Genomic DNA, 18,398 nt, shown 5'->3' with positions numbered 1-18,398 from the left:
AGTGTAAGATTTCCTTTAAGTGTTGCCATTATTCTATTATTAAACAGAACCTAAAAATATATAAATCATTAAATGCAAGTAATTTGGTTTTATAAAACCTTATGCAAACTGCCTTTACAGCAAATGCAGTCACATGCTAATTGCTTTCTCTGCTTCATTGAAGCAGAGCTATAATAGATAATACCTCTTTAAATGCTAATATAACAGTGGAAAGTTATATTGCAACAAAGTCACTCAGAACACCGGAAACAATACCCTAAATTCTGTATAGTTAAACTGTTAAAGGTTTGCAAACCCCTGTGGAGATTATACATAAATAATGTACAATAGCCTAATCTGTACCAAATAAATATAATATTGTTGAAATCAAGTACAGCAATTTATGTTTAAGCCGTATTCAATTATGAAGAAGTGTAAAATAAAAAGCAAAATCGGTGTCACCTTCCTGACAATTAATAGGATCAAAACCCTATATTTACAAATATTCAATACCTCCTATCATAATGCAAAGTGTTTTCCAACAGGTATTGCTACTCCGATAATTTCAAATTGCTCAGAGAACTCTTCTGAAAAATTTTGCAGTCTACATCATTTTTTTATATAGTTTCTACTGCACAAATGCAATGAATTTTAAACCACAGCACCCCCTGTTCTGTTCAGTGAGCAGGCTGACCAGCTATTAGAAAATCGAGATACTGTGCAGAGAACGTTCTCCTTATTTGCACAGTTCTATCACTGATTTATAGAACAGAGTAGACTTTTCTCTGATCAGTAGCTTTATTTTCTCATGGCTGGTCAACCTGCTGAGTGAATGGAACACCAGTGAGTGCTGTTGTTCAAAATGCATTAGCTGTATAAAACTGATAATATCTTGAAAATGGGTGGGGCAGTATTTTACATATATTGCTCTGAGTAATTGTAGGGTGTTTACTTCCCCATTAATATAAATATTCTCCTTCGCCCTGGTTGATGCAACTTATATTGTATTGTATATAGCTTTAAAACTATTATCCAATAGAGAAATCTCAGAAATATAGCTAAGCCATTTCTCATCTATGTCCTATTTAAACAATTTTTCCTTCTTCGCTGATTTTCTTTACCTTGCTATTAATAACACGTTACCTTTGAAACTAAGCTAGCTGATGTTTTTTTCACATTTAAATATTTTTAGAAATTGTAAATCATGGTGCCCCACATTACAGAACCAACTCTTATCTGGACCCAATCATTATGGATGCTAGATTCAATTCCTGCAGTACAATGTTTATAGAATGTTTATAGAACAATTAAAATATTGATATACAGTTTATACAATAAAATATATATTGCTTACTTCTGGGTGTACCGGTAAAACAATAACAAAACTTGGGACTGATCAGCTTTGCACAGAAGTTGGATACATTTAGAGAAAGTTCATAAAGTTTTTAATGTATGTAACAGATAACCAAAGACAGGTAATTGAGTGCAAGCCCTTGCCTTTTTCAGAATTATAGTTAAAATGGCACGGACAGAAAAGTAATTCCGTTAGCCACAGTGAGAATTGGCATTTTAATTCTTCTCTTGTTATGTTTTGGGGTCACGTTTCAGATAAGCAAGCAAATTCTAGGAACTAATCAGCTTTGACATTGTTTGCTCTGCCCCCAGGATTAGTCAATGTTCTGGACCATCTAATCACAGGAAACAAAATATAATAGGAAATGGAAACATCAACTGTTATACCTCAGGGAAGAGCAGCATACAGAGTAAATAAAGTCCTACATGTTTTATATTTAACAACGTTCCTTTGTATAGAAATATCCCATTAGGATTTAAGGCATGTGTAAGCTACAGGGAAATCACTTTCAGAGAACAAGGTACTGTCGAACCGAGTGCTTAGCTCTCATACTTTAGTCTGTGCTCCTTGGTGACATTTCTCCTCTTCTTGTTTGTTATGAGTGATAAATGTGTGTGTTCGGGTGAGCTGAGGGATTTTAGTGAAAAACCATGAGAGAGAACAATAGATTGAGAGACACGGAGAGGCAAACGGCTATAGGAATCAACAAAGGATTGGACACACAGTGTTGTGTTAATAAGAGAATCAAAAATAAAATGGAGACCTGATGGATAAAGGAGTAGAAAACCACAAATCAACAGGATTATGTTTTCCCTGTATTTTCTGCACAAAGTGTTGGATAATATGTTATCCTCATTCATTTACAAAAAGCTTTTACAAAATGTCAGAGTGAAAGCTTTGAATTCTTTTCCATTACAAAAAAAAATTACAATTTGAATAATGTCATTTTTTGCTTAATGTTTGGTACTTGACGCTTGTTATTAGTAAATGTTACTGCAGAAAGTGGTTAAGATTGCTGGCCTTACAAATGTCAGTAGAAGTATCTTCTGCACCTCAAGGTTAGTGCACAGGGAAAGCCATCATTTTCTGCTGTGGAGTATAGGTACAATGGCTTGATACTGAAGAGAGAGAAATCCTTAGCGAGCTAAAAATCTTTATGCTAGACTTAGTGCCTCAAGCTATCACTTTTTGCTACCTCAAACCACATATGAGAGAACATGTTGGCAACAGCAGCATCCCAACAATAAATCCAAGAAATCCTTACAGCTGAGGTGCTGAAGGGACAGGATTTTGAGTGTAAGAACCCTTGGATTGTCAGGAGCAATAGTCAGAATATCCTATTGTTGCATATGTTTTTTGTGTAAATGAGAATATTAAGTATATAGATCTACTGAACCCTTCATCTTAAAAGGGCCATCTTAAAAAAAAAATTGTTTTGTTTAAATCTTAATAAGACAGCTTGCCATAACATACATTTAAACACACAAAACACTCATAAACCTAGAATAGACGCCAGAAAATATCAGATTTTTTTGGATTTGATGCCCCAAAAGTCAGATTTTTTTATGGAATCGTTGGAAAAGCCCGAAATGTTCAGATTATCCTACAAAACCAAACCCAGAGCATAATAACCAAATAGAACCTTTGCCATTGACTTCTACAAGACCTTGACAGTTGAAGATTGAGTATTTTTGGATCTGGACTTTTTTTCATCTTTGGGGTATAATAAATCTCAAATAATTCAAGTTTTTTTTCAACGAAAAATTTGGATTCGAAAGTAAAAAAAAAATAGATTTTTTCAAGTTTTGGCATTCAGCCTTTAATTAATAACCCCCTATATATCGCTAAGCACAGATGCGGTGAAGTAAAGTTACCATTATAAAATTCCATTCATTAAAGGTACTCTCATCTCATGGCCCAATTACACTGGAGTTATGGGGAAAATGGTGACTGAACCCTATGCTTTTATATGTAATATTATGTAAGTTTGCCTTGATTGTTTAAAAAACATTGCAAAATTGCAGTCACACTAATCCATACATTTGCACATCTCATGTCTATTAACGTATAACTTTATGTTGCCTAAATATTGCCCTTTCTCTAACTTGACCCACTATATAAGTACATTCTGTAGCTCAACAGCTCTATTGGATGGATTAACCACCCCCCTTTTTGTACAGTAACGCAAATTGCTTGTGCATTCTTGGGTGAGATGCACTGAAACATAACATCACAGAGAGTTTTTATAGTGCCTAAATATATTTCTTTACAGAATTCATAGCCCAACTTTGACAGCCTCTTTTCACTGACATCCTGCAGTTCTCTTAACATTATAATCTTTTTCTTTACCGCTCCATATGTAGTTTTTTTTTAAAACTGTTCATAATAGAAGTAGGATTGCATACCTTGACTCCATGCTTCCTTTAATACAAGATAATATTATTCTGGAACAAGCAGCTGCAGACTAGCTGAAAGTAGTTGATTAAGGGCCTCAGTGGCATGCACTTCCCCAAAACCTAATCTCCCACTTAGATGCCCAATTTGTACAGATCCCTGTGCTAAATCTTTCCATCTTTTGTGACTGTTATTGCTCTATCCTGTTTTGTATCATTCACACAAAAATATTGCTTTCAGAGCCTTCAGAGTCATTCATTAAATAAAAGCCTTCACAACTCAAAGCCCTCCAGCATACCTTATAATTTTGTGCAGATAGAGGGAAAAAGCACACAAGGCTACAGTTATTTAATCATCTGTGTACCTATCCATTTCCAAGCTGGTGCATAGCTTTTTCCAAGCCTTTTCTAAAAGTGCTATAAAATATAAGTAGATCATGTAAGTGACGACACTTCTCTAATACTTTCTGATAGTTTTTCATCTAGTGCTAGTAAGTTCTTTAGTGATTTGAGAAAGAAATACAATTTATTAGCACAAAACAAATTTTTGCCTAATAAAAGAAAACATAATCCTAAGAAGATACAATATACATTCATAGCAAAATTGCTATGGTTTTTAAGTTATTTGTATATGTATCGCTATTAAAAGCCTGCTTGTCTGTCCCTTTCTATTCTCTGCCCTGGTGTCTCAAACTGTTGATACAATATAAGACGAGGCAGCAGACCACACTGTCGTTATGTAAGAAAATTTGCATTAAACCCCAAAATAAATATTTGCCTAATAAAAGGGGTTAATTTGCCATTTAATGCAAGTTTTCTTAGATAGAGACAGTGTGGTTCATTTATTTACACTATACAATCAATAGCCTATAGAAACTTTGTTAATGAGCCATATTCGACAGTAACATTATAATGTTCATAGAATGTTAACAAACATCTATGCTATGCTATGCATTATGCTAGCTTTACACTTACATGAACAGAAGTGTAGCCTTACTACTGAACTTATCTATGGGCCACTAAAAGAGGGATTTAAGAATGGCTGTCCAGCCCTTCTCTATCTTTACTGACAGTGACACTATCTCTCCTTGCATGTATTTAGGGAATTAGCAGCCCTGAAAGTAGTTATTTTGATTTTCTTTCTACGCGGATAGCCAAACAAGACACTATTATGTGTTTGGCCCATGGGCCAAATGGTTATAAAGCTCTGCCATTAGTCCCTGTATTTGTGCTCATATGCTTGTGTTCAGTACAGGTGTGAGATCTATCATTTTCTCTGTAATAATAAAACAGTACCTTGATGGCACTAAATTGCATGAATCAATCCTACTGGGTTTATTTCATGTTTACATTTTGTTTTAGTAGACTTTAAGTATAGTGATCCAGATTATATAAAGATCTGGGAAACCCCTAGGTCTCCATACCTGTAATAGTATCTATTTGCAGTATGTCCCTAATTTGCTGTATTTGCACTATGCATTTTATGAATTCTGTCTCAGTCCTATATAAATACTAAGACATGTTTCCAGCACAGGCAGCATGTAACTGGTCCTCTCCAGCTTGCTCTGTGCATAGCTGGAGAGCAATATTTTCTGTGCTCAGAAGTGTGAGAGTTGAACATTGGTGACAAAAAAAAACAAACACAAACAAAAAGACACATACTTAACACAGATTATTGAATAGGCCCCACCAAGTCATAATTATGAGATTGTACAGATTGCCACTGCAACCATACCTCCCAACTGTCCCTTTTTCGGAGGGACAGTCCCTCTTTTGACGGCTCAACCCGCAGTCCCTCATTTGTACTGAAAAGTCCCTATTTTCTCTGCACTGAACAGCCAGAAAAAGAAACAGTCTCTAACTTAATTGGCTTTTAGCAGAGAGCACAGAACAGCTAAAAGGTGCAAATAAGATACTTTGTAACAATTTTGAGACACAAAAAACAGTTTAGATAAGGAGAATTATTTTCAAACTTTCATAACCTGCCAAATTTTGTAAAATGAACATGGCAATTAGGGGGTGTGGCCATAGAAAGGGGTGTGGTCAAAAATTCAGCTGCGCTACGTGCGGAAAAGAAATGTGTCCCTCTTTTTACTTCCAAAATGTTTGGAGGTATGCTGAACTGTGATAATTGTTATTCAGGTGCCTGACTCACACAGTCATAAGCCTAAGAAACATACCACTGATACTGATAAAATAATGGTAAATATATGAATCACAGGATGTAGCTAAAAGATATGTGTTACTATTTGTTTCTAGGGAATGTTAGAAACAATCATAAATTCAAAGCAATACATGCATACAAACACACAAATATATATATATACACTATAGTTACACTCTAAAATCGCCTACAGGCACAAAAATATGTGTCCACTATGTATTGTTTTCCCACAGTATGTTCATTGGCTTGTGAGGAAATTGACCTAGCTTTGGGTTTTATGGGTGCCAGTGGCAGTGCTTGCTGCTTAAAGATCATATAAATGGTTGTCATCTTTCCAATACAAATAAATTAGTTGATTCTATATTAAACCATTTATTAGGGGGGCATATTTATAAAGGTAAATTAAACAACTTTTAAATACACAAAACCAGCATTGTAAGAATTGTATTCTAATTAGTAGCCAAATGCTAAGTTCTTGCCTTAAAGGAGGGCTTTTGCGCCAATAAAAGAATTGTGTTATCTCTTTTAGACAGCTTCTGAATTTGTCACATGATATACCAGCTTTAATGTGGTGATCTGTGGCATCATATTAGATGATAGTCTGGTGTAAACAAATATAACATTTGATGATAGGATGCTTTTATGATGCAACTATGATGCAATATCTAAATGGCCATACATGTTAATTCATGTATTGTATGGGTCAATAAGCTGCAGAAAAGTTCAACTGCTTCTTTGGGTTGGTGGGGGAGCAACAATATTGGATAATGAAGATTAGGAAAGCCAAACATCTTAAGAAAACAAGGATTTGAATGACCATCAACTAAAAATTTGACAGGATCTCTCAAATCCAGATTCTTCCACTTGCAGTAAGCTAGATGGCAATTCATTTTTTTAATGTCATTTCCTATATATGCATCATTTTTAGCTTTATGTCATGTACACGGGAGCCAATCGTTATTTTATTTACACTCACCTTGTCCTGCAAGCACCAACTGTTCGTAGCAGACAATGAGAAGCCCATCATTTTTGTTGTTTTTCTCATAAACAATTATCACATCTCGAATCTTCCATCAAATTACCCAGATCTCAGCAGAAATTTTCCCCTTCATCTTATTTTATGTGCCCTTAGAGAGCCATCAGTAGGGACCATGCAAGTTTGATTTATCTTATTGCGGCAATGTTGTGTGATAAGATATGGTTGATTAATTTTGTACAACCAGAATCTAATAATTAGGCAGCAGAGTTTCAGTCCCTTTCCGATGGATATGCTAATGAGTATTGATTGCAGATGGGGCCTTTTCATTTTATTAACATGCAGCGAGGTAACACCATGGAATTTTAATTGATGGGAAAGCTTCTCTTGGAAATGGCTATAGCAATAGGCAGAGATAATGGAAGGCATAAAATAAGTCACTTTAAAAACTATTTTCTACTTATAGCACTATTGCTGTGCTGGCAGGATTACTATGTGTTATTAATTGCTAATTGGAACTCCTGATTGTTGACAGGTTAAATATGTGCATATATCAGTAATAAGGATAACTAGATTTCAATCAATGTTCTTAATAGCACTACCATGGGCTTTCTGTAGCATATTCAGTTCTATTTTATACATTTGTTTTCATGAATTCAATCCATTACCCCCTAATTCCCTGAAGGCTTATTGGTTAAGGCACTGAACTTGATTCAGAACTGAGGTCTAGTTCATGATTGGTGATGGATGACTAAATATGGATGTAAATCATAGAACACCATTAATGAGATGCCGGGACCCTTATAATCTTGCTTTTAATGTTGGGATTCTGGGAAGTGACAGTTACAATTTCTGCAGAGTGGTTGGCTACTAGGAAACTGCAAATTGGTAAGAATGACTACTTCAGTGAAAAGCAACCGGCTAGTTTAGGATACTCTTTTGTATTTTTCCTTAACAAAGTAGGCTGTGTGCAACCTGTAGATATAGATATGTACACGAAAAGGTTTCTGTACAAGAGAGTCTGTGCCCATCTGTAAATGAGTTGATTTTGTATGTAACTTTTTATATGCACTTCTTCTGTACGAGGATAGGTCTGTGTGCTGCTGCACCATCTGTTTTGGTAAGTGAGACCCTGCTCTCCATTTGTACATGAGGGGGTTTCTGTTTTGTCATGCCCTGTTTCTGCCTTTTATTCTGATACCACTAACCTACCTTCAGTGCCTTAGAATACAAGGCAATCAGAGCATCGTGTATTTTTCTCTTTATCTGACCTAATTCCCGGGCATAACTACAATTCTCTTGTCTGTTCGCCTTGGCCTTTGAACCTTTATGTGATTATTGGCTGCACTTGGGTGGAACAATGGATCAATGGATCAATGATTGGTGTTTCATTGCAATACTACTGGAATGAACACAATGCTCTGAGAATTCACCTTTTGGTTACTTGTAGTATCTCAAAGTATTTCTGTGTTTGATGTCTCTTGGCTTGGCACATTTAATTTATAATACCTATGAAGCAGCAGTGCAAAGAAAGAATGGGACTGGCAAATACTGCTTTCCATAGCAATTACATTTATAGATTAATGCTAAAAAAAACAACAGTGAAAATGTTTAAAAATTGTATATTGTAACATTTCATAAAGCTACATAATTTCATTATGCAAAAAAAAACATGAAAACATTGGGGTGGAGTTTCTGATTATTGCCCAGATGTATGCATCTCTGACTTATATCTGATTACTTTACGGATAGTCTGGAAACCTTAATTTCAGTTAAAATCATAATTCTGCTTTTTTTTCTATGGCCATTTTATTGATTGTTAGCTTGACTCTTAACTGATATACAGTGTGCAACTTTAGCCATTCCAACTAGTAGTGTAACTACTATATAGCAGACCCTGCATTATGGGGAGGTGGGTATTAGAAGTTATACCACTGATTCTACCTGCTGGCAAAGTACTAAAAATATGTTGGAAATTGTAGTTCTGTGACAGCTAGCATGCCAAAGGCTGTTTTTCCACAATCTAATGTCTTCTGTTATTGATTTCCACTAAGTATCCTTAAATGTCAAATAGAAGGTAAATACGCATACATTTTCCCCCTAAAATATTTCCGATGGCCTAGAGGGATATATTGCAAATTGCTGCCCCAGTCTATTGTTACACTAGCACAATGCCATGAGAATGATGAACGTTTCTTACAGGTTAGATGAAGAAGCGGTGCTTTATTTCTTTGTTATCAATGACCTGCAGAGTATTGAAAGCAATTGCAGTAGCAGTGGGGGCTATTCATTGTTTTGTCTGTTTAGAGAGACTGTCATGGAGGTGATTCATGTACGTGATCCTAAAGACGGAATAATAAGGGACTCGGGATACACATTAACTGGAGTGGCATTATTAGGACAATCATCTGGCTCCAGACTATGAAGAGCAGGTTGAGCTACTGTATTTTCAGCTTTGCTCTGTTCTATTATATTTTACCTGGGGAAACAACATGGAGGATAATTGTTGCAAAGTGAGAATGGGAAGAGTCCATCTCTGCTGGTCTTAAAATGATTAGATTATACAAAGAATGAATGTTCTGGCAAATAACAAAGCTTTATCTTATGCTGCATTCTGGCCTTATATGAGCAGCGTCAACTACAAAAGAATGTAATTTACCTTGTGGTCACAGAGTGCAAATAAATAATGTTTCTCAACATTAACTATTACAGTTATCCTCAAAAGTTTAGTTATTGAAATAGGATTGCTAAACTCCATAATAACATTAACCCCACACATAAACTGGAGATAGTAAATGTGTATGCTATAACGTGGGCAAATTCCAAGGGTATTTTGTAGTGTATTTTTCAGAAATGTATGCTGCGTGCACCTCTCTCCTAGATAGGTAGCCCTGTAATTGACATGTGCCCTAGGGTAGGTTGTTAGGCAAGTACGGACCCCTGCTTTGCCTTCAATCCACATGCTTCATCATGTGTAAGAAACTGCATTCTAGTAAGCCCATTGGCATCCTGTATGCTCCCTAAAACATGGCAGGTGCAAATTTTTGTTCCCGAGTTTGTAAATTCTGAGAAGAGTTCAAATGATCTGCGTGATCTTATGAAATGGAACTTTATTTCAAATCCAATGAAGCTAGCCTTGTCACTGCTAAATAAGAGACATATCAATATCTACCTTTTGGGGGATAGAGCTGTCAATTCCTACATAAGATCAACCTGTTAATGGTATAGCATTATATTTATTATACCAATTTCTAAATACTTCCATTTATGCAACAGGTTCTTGAAGGCTAAGTGAGACTTAAATGATTCCCATTTTACTACTTACATTGACATGCCCTTCTTCCTTGCTTTGCCTTCAGAGGGAAAACTTTTATGCTGTCACTGCTTTACATGATTGCATTTGCACAAATTGGTAGATTGCAGAGACAAAAATAGACAGTTCTTAAGTAATTGCAGCAAAAGGTCACACAGGTCAGATGCATCTATATTATTTTGTCTTTTCATTCAGCAAATTTCTGTTATATTTCACTCATTACACTGTCTTGATGGTAGATTTCTTGCATTGTGAGGAAGATAATGAAGGACAAGGTATTGGGAAGGAGATAATGAGCGATTTCCAATGGAGTAAGTGAAGGTATGAGTAAGTGCTAGAGAATGCTGTCATTCACATATAATGTACAGTGCTGTGAAATCAAGGAACATATTTTTTATCTTTTTCTTTTATTGGTGAGTACAGTAAACAAGGGAAGACTTTGTACACATATATTAAACACCTCCCAAAATAATGTAAGTGCTCATATCAATCAAACTATCAACCTGACTTTTGTATTATGTTTGTTAATCCAGTAGAGAATTACATTTTGTGTTGGTGACATTGAGCAATTACTATCATTGCGTTAATATGTTAGGAAATTAAATCACAAGGTGAGTGTAAATATAATTTTTTTAAAAAAAACTTTGCAAGGACACTTAGGAGCAGATTTATCAAGGGTCCAAGTGAATCAGAGGGAATTTTCGAAGTAAAAAAATTGGAAATTCAAAGTAATTTTTTGGATACTACGACTTCGATTCGATTTGAAGTACAATAGTTCGAATTTAAAAAAAAGTTTAAGTTTAAAAAAACGTTGACGTAAATACTTTGCCAAATTAAACCTGCTGAAGTTCTATGTTAGCCTATGGGGACCTTCTACAGCATATTTCTAAGTTTTTTGAAGTCGAAGTAAAATCGTGCGATCGTACAATAAAATCGTTGGATCGAACGATTTTACTTCGACCGCAGAATACCCAAATTCGATGAAAAAAGTTTGAATTCGATATTCGAATTCAAAGTATTTAAATTTGATGATTGAATTTCAAAGTATTTTTTACTTCGATATTCGACCCTTGATAAATCTGCCCCTTAGTTTAACCCACCCAAATATTACTGAAATGCTGGATCTGACCAGCAATATCTGCTAGTAAACAAACATACTGGCCACTAACTATTCAAAGCCAAATTCTTTGGCTTTCTTGAAATACAGTTTTTTACAGTTATTTACCTTACGGTGATGAAGCAACTTGTACTTATAAAATGTTAGAAGTTATGCCTGCATCCGTTAGTAAATCGGCGAATTAGTCAGCGTTAGTCACGTCGCCCGTTAGCAAATCTGCCCCAGAGTTCACTTGTCTGCTATACTCATATAAAATATTAATTAAAAAAAAAATTGAAAAAATAAGTATTCTTTGGTTTGATTTGTACTAATGGAACCATTTTTCATAGTACATTATATGTAAATACCACCATTCACTCACTCTCATTCTCATTCACTGGCTTACACAGGGATTGCTCATTATCTCATTCCCGATAGCTTGCCCTCCATTATCTTCTTCAAAATGCAAGAGTTCTACCATCAAGACATTCCAAAGAGGGAAACAGAATTTACATCATCATAATGGAGATGAATGAATCTGTTACAATAATTAGAACCAACTTCCAACCAACGATTTTCATTCAGTTGAAAAACTGTTAAAACTCTTTTAAGTCTTTAAGATCATCCTGGGAATTGGAGGAGTGTTTCAATTATTTTTTCCTTCCTCTTTGTTTGGTAATTTGTTCAGATCAAGACGGTAATATGTTCCTAACGGTGACAGAACTGATGAAAACCTGGAAATTGACCACTTGCCGTGAAAATATTGCTTGCCCAGAATAAAACCTTGAAATCAATAAAATCTTGAACTGGCCTTTATTGATTTTTTGATCATCCACCAGTTACAGGCAAGAGACGGAGAAGAGAAATGATGAATTGTGTCCTCCTTTTTCAAGTAAAATGTGTCTACAGCCTAGAAAGATTGGTATAGTGCAAATAGCTAAGAAAGCAATCAAGAAAAGCATTAGGGCACCATGGGATATTTGAGTTTATGTGGAACCGAGGATGTTTGTTATCTTCACTATTCTAGAAACAAAATTCACCCCGGCATAGTCACTTCATTTTAGCACCTAAATGTAAAGATTTTCTATTTCTTACATCATGGGGGGTTGAATTTGTTTCTCATTTTTGGCATGGAGGTGCCAGTTGTGTTATTGGAATAAATGTACTGTGTATGTTTCTCTGATTAAATATATTACATTTTTTGAATTTGCATTAGTGGAGTCAATTTCTGAATATTTTCTGTTTATCTTTTTGTACCCATTTTATTATTTTTGGAGTATGAGAGCAGAGCATCGTGATAGGAATTTTACTAAGAACAATTTGTTGGGGCTGATTTTTTTCCAAAAAAGTATAAAGTTCTTGACTATGTTCCAAAAGATATTTCACAAACATTTAGAAGAATTTGTGGATAGAATTTGAAAAATTTTAAAATTTAGAAAAAATGAGAGAATTTGTAGGTCTAAATAGTTGCTAGAGCAAAATGACTGTTAAAAAAAAGTAAGACATATTTGAAAACATATGTGAAGTAACTGCTATGCTTTGCTCATCCTCATTTTTAAACGAGTCTCGTGAGATTTATCCTTAATGGTGTCTTTTAATATTTAAGCACACCCTACAGTATAAAGTACAGAAGCACAATATGTTTTTCTTAACTCAGAAAAAAGTCAAGCCAGTCTTGTATTGTGGCTAAAAATTGCTTATTAGTTGGGCTCTGTAATACCACATCCTGAATTTATAAAAGAACAAATATATCTATGAAAAATACCGAATGACTTGCTCCAGCATGGAGCCACATTATCCAGTCCAATAAATTAAACTCTGTAAACTGGCACGGACTGCTTTGTGCACATTCATAGCAAAATTCTGTTTGACAATCGTGTGGCCATAAAGAAAAAACAACAACTTATGCATCATTTACTGATGGATACTGCCCATCTTTTTGAGAAGAGGTCTTCTTTTATAAGACAGGTGAAAATAAATCACAGGCAACAGCTGGAGCTGCGTTACAGCATTTTAAATAACAAACTAGGACCATTTTTCTCCAAGGTATTTTAGGCCATAGAATGTCAGATCAGGTTCCTCTATTGCTGTTTCAAGACAATAAATCACAGATTAAAAAGATAAATCTGTGTGCATTAGAATCTTTCGATCTGGACCATTATGCCAAATATCAGTTTGATGTTATTAGCCTTGTGTTGCTGTTAGTATAGTTTTTGTTTAGCCCTTCAATATATAAGGGTGATTTTAGTGAAAGAAAAGACTATGATTTCTTCAAAGAAGAGTTTTACTGATTTTATAGTTCACCGGTAGCAGCTATGTTTGGACAATTAACATATTTCATGTATTTCATTTGAAGTAAAAACACAACAGATTCTGTTTATTATTTGCAATGAATATAAATGATTCTTTGTTTTACTGGAGACATGACCATACGCAGAATTGCATTTGAAAGTAAGATTATATTGTACACAAAACTCCAAAATATAGCTTGCCATACAATCCTTTTTACAAATCTTTTAACATGCAATTGAGTTTTATGGTATTCGTATACAAGGTGGGATATTGAACCAATAAAACACCATGATTTTTAGTAATTTGTTACGTTAGACAGTACACAGGAGACGGTTCAGTTCTCTTGTCACTACTGAGGTCTTTTGGAACATTTTAAAGGAGAAGGAAAGGTTAAAACGAAGTAAGCCTTATCAGAAAGGTCCATCTAAATATACCAGTAAACCCTCAAAGTAATGCTGCTCTGAGTCCCCTGTCAAAAGAAAAACTGCATTTCTTTCCTTCTATTGTGAACTCATGGGCTTCTGTATCAGACTTCCTGCCTTCAGCTTAAACCTCATTGCCCTGGGCAAGAGCATGCTCAGTTTGCTCCTCTTCCCGACCCCCCTCCCTTTTCTACTGTAATCTGAGCCCAGAGCAGGGAGAGACTCAGGCAGGAAGTGATGTCACACCACGTTAATACTGCAGCTCCTATCCTAAACAAACAGAGAGTTTCTAGAGCTTTTTACTCAGGTATGGTAAAACATTCTACAGAATAAATATAGCATTCTAGCTTGCACTATTGCAGCTAATCTATTGGCAATAAAATGCCTCCGTAGCTTTCCTTCTCCTTTAAAGGTCAGAGTTCCATTAATCTATATTGTGTTGAGATCTGACACAGCTTTAGCTACCCCCTGCTAATGTAGGGGGTAGATGGCTATTTTATTGTTTTACAAAATGGCTAGTGCATCACCATAGTGTGAGCAAATCCATCTGATATTGGGCTCTGAAGTTTACAGGTAATTTTGATTAAAACCCTATAGCACTGGAAATCATTTACAAGGTAAAATAACATAGTACGTAAGGTTGCAAAGAGACACACGTCCATCAAGTTCAACCTATTGTGTATGTGTTATATATATATATTTGCCTAACTGCTAGATGACCCAGAGAAAGGCAAAAAACTATTCTGAAGGCTCTTTAATTTGCCTCAGAGGGCGGGAAATTATTTACTGAATCCAAAATGGACTAGTCCCATGGATCAACTTGAAGTATGAGCTATCTTCTATACCCCTGTATTCCCTCACTTGCTAAAAAGTCATTCAACACCTTCTTAAAGGTATTAGGGATGAGCGATTTTTTTCGCAGAGTTTCGCCACCTAAATGACACCCATAGAGAAAAAGCGACGTGGGTAAAAAAAAATGACCCGCATCAAAAACAATTAGCTGCACATCAAAAAAAAAATTGTCGCCCATAGACTTTAATGCATTTCGGTGAATCTTCGACGCTGGTGAATTTTTGGCGAATCAAGACGGGTCAAATTCACCCATCCCTAAATGCTAATGTATCAGCCTGTACGACTAATTCAGGGAGATACTGTAATGCCACCTTTTTTCTAATCAGAATGGGTGCCCTCTTGTCAGCTGGAAGAACCTACTGGTAAATAAAGCATTAGATTATTAAATGATCCCCTTTTATATTTATACAAAGTTCTCATATCCCCCCCTTAAGCGCCTCTTCTCCAGCGTGAACATCCCCAACTTGGCCAGGGTTTCCTCATAGCTGAGATTTTCCATACCTTTTATACCTTTTACCAACTTAGTTGCCCTTCTCTGGACCCTCTCCAATTTAATAATGTCCCATTTGACCGCTGGAGAGCAAAACTGCATGGTGTATGCTAGATGGGGCCTTACCAGCACTCTGTACATTGGCAGAATAACCCCTCCTCTTGCAAATCTATGCGCCTTTTAATACAGCTCAACAGCTTATTTTCTCTTGAAGCTGCTGACTGGCATTCCTTGCTCTATAGCCAAGTTTATTATCTACAAGTATAAGTAACTTGCATATTTTTACATACCAGTTGCGTGACTTTTATCAGCATCAACGTGTTGTGGGCTGATTCTCAAGATTCATTAAAAAAAATCTTATGTCTAGGATAGAATATCTCCAGTGAAAAAAGAGTTTAAAAAAAAAAAAGAGATAGGTAAATCTGTGAGTAACATTTTGGAACCTTAGCTTGCCCACTAGGGTACTAGGTAAATAAATCAGCTAAGAGACTTTCACACCACATTCTGGGATTTCAGAGGACACCTCTACACGTCCCGCCCTTGCGGATATATGTTTGGAAAAGGGACCTTTATTTGCAACTAACACACCTGTAGCAGATAATATAATTCCATCCCCATATCAGATACATTAAGTGCACATTTTATCCACTGTTCTTGATATACGAACACTTCCAAACAGCAATCACTATGATTATAAATTATTTACTACCATTTGTCTGCTGAACTTTATATTCCAAATTTATGGTTATTTAATTTTACAAATGAATGCAGCAAAAGATTAAAGACTGGCAAAATCCACATGTATCCAAATGATACCAGCCAGAATCTAATTTTCGACAATGGTATGCATAGTCAAGATTTCTCTTCTAATTCTGAGGTACACTGACTCCTTATTAACCTGCAATCCAAATGCAACAGGCAAACTATTAAACACAACAGGGTGTAGATAATCACACATATCTTGTAATTACCGTTATCATTCATGATATCCTTGTCACTCAATAAAAGGAATGATTTATGATCTATGTAATTTCTCTGTCAGGAAATGGAGATCCCCAAGTCTGCCTGCCTCACCTGGGAGTACATTAATTTGCCTGGCATTGATTTATTATCAAGACATTAGAGAAGATGGAAGAACCAGGGGGGGGTGTAATATTATAAGATCATGTTAGGGAATGAGGGAGGTGTGTAAGAATTTGGCAATAGAAGTTAAGTTATAAAAGCAGCACAAAGGAATTCTTGTGCTGAATAAAAATGCCTACGATCATGTAAAAATGAATACAAGAACGGGGTGGCTATTTTAAAGAATTTTGGACTGTAAAATGAATTAAAATATGTGGGTGCCAGAATATGTAGAATGGCACATTTGCAAAAAGATAGATAATGGTATAAAAGGCAGAACATAAAAAAATGACTAGTACTAACTAAATGGTATTCTGTAGTGAAACATTAAAAAAAAGACATAGAGAAATGTAAGTAGACAGAAAATCTAGTCTGCCGATGCCTCCCATTAGCATGTGCTGGAAGTGATATGCGGAACTGGATGTGGCAGCAGCCAGCAGTCGTGCATAGTCCCTTTGTGATCTACTTGCTAGACTCAAAGTTCAAATGACTGTATCTGTGCAATATGACCTTTCATTTGTATGAGCAAAGCACACACTATCCACTTGTTCTGTTCCTGGGTCAAACAGTTGGACTGCAAGGGAAACAGCCTGTAAGTCAATTTTAAGATACAGTCCCCTAAAGGCCCGGTGCTCACAAAAACAAATGCCCATCCTGTCTAATTCTGTGCACTTATCACTACTGATCCTTCTTTGAGTTAAGAAGGGGAAAACTACTAACTTCAGAGTGAAATGATGACAGTAAAATGTAAATCTGTTTTTTTTTCAGATAAAGGGGTCTTTCTGTAATTTGGTTCTCTATACAATGTCTACTAAAAAATAATTTAAAGGGATTCTGTCATGATTGTTATAATGTAGTTTTTATTTCTAAATTACACTGCAAATAATTCACTCTACAATATACCATTTCATTCCTGAACCAGCAAGTGCATTTTCTTAGCTGTAATATTGGTGTTTAGGCAGCCATCTCAGGTCAGTTTGCCGGGTCATGTGCTTCCAGAAAGAGCCAGCACTTTAGGATGGAACTACTTTCTGACAGGCTGTTGTTTCTTATACTCAATGTAAGCGAATGTGTCTCAGTGGCAGTTGGATTTTACTACTGAGTGCTGTTCTTAGATCTACCAGGCAGCTGTTATCTTGTGTTAGGGAGCTGTTATCTGGTTACCTTCCCATTGTTCTGATGTTTGGTTGCTGGAGGGATGGGGGGGGGGATATCACTCCAACTTGCTGTACAGCAGTAAAGAGTGACTGAACTTTATCAGAGTTTATCTGTATAACAGATCCTGTACCTGTACCATATATACACAATAATCATGACTTTAGTACAATATATAGGGGCCCATTTATTTAGCTCGAGTGAAGGAATAAAATAAAAAAACTTTGAATTTCAAATGTTTTTTCGGGCTACTTCGACCATCGAATTGGCTACTTTGACCTTCGACCGCGACTTCGACTTCGAAGCAAACTATTCAAACTAAAAATCGTTCGACTATTCGACCATTCAATTGTCGAAGTACTGTCTCTTTAAAAAAAATCAAGCGATTTTTCGTTCAATCAAACAATTTGCGGTTAATCCTTCGACTTCGAGATTCGAAGGATTTCAATTCGGCAGTCGAATATCGAGGGTTAATTAACCCTCGATATTCGACCATAAGTTAATTTAGTAAATGTTACTGTTGGCCATAGTTGTGTGAAATAATCTGCCTCTTTTATGAATTTTAAAACAAATTAAAAACCCTGATAAATACTTGGCTCTATGTTACATTTCTATTGCTTATGCTTACAAGGATAGCCTTGCTGGATTTTCTGCTCTTCCTTCCTATGCCTGGCCTGCAGATATTCCATAGCTGTTTTCATATAGCAGATAGATTACCCAGTGTGCTTGTTGTCCAATGCCAGGAGTTTGCAGCTTACAGTCCTTGCCAGACATAGCCCAGAATATTTAC

The 18,398-nt window shown here is 35.8% G+C and overlaps 1 protein-coding gene across 6 annotated transcripts in view; it reads left to right on the top strand.

Moving 5' to 3' along the window:
* Positions 1–18,398, top strand: part of LOC108711237 (plexin-A4) — a 521,236-nt gene that overhangs the window by 338,587 nt on the left and 164,251 nt on the right. Inside the window, exon 5 of one of the 6 annotated variants that reach the window (XM_041586590.1) lies at positions 11,964–12,477. The exons of the other annotated variants lie outside the window; for them this stretch is intronic. Within the exon in view, the coding sequence (XP_041442524.1) occupies positions 11,964–11,987 (24 nt within the window). The 3' untranslated portion in view covers positions 11,988–12,477. Of the gene's footprint in view, positions 1–11,963; positions 12,478–18,398 lie in introns of those variants that run through there. 6 annotated transcript variants of the gene reach the window in all.

This window comes from Xenopus laevis, chromosome 3L (assembly GCF_017654675.1).
Source record: "Xenopus laevis strain J_2021 chromosome 3L, Xenopus_laevis_v10.1, whole genome shotgun sequence".
In the NCBI taxonomy this organism is placed as follows: Eukaryota; Metazoa; Chordata; class Amphibia; order Anura; family Pipidae; genus Xenopus; species Xenopus laevis.
This window is presented reverse-complemented; position numbering and strand designations above follow the sequence as displayed.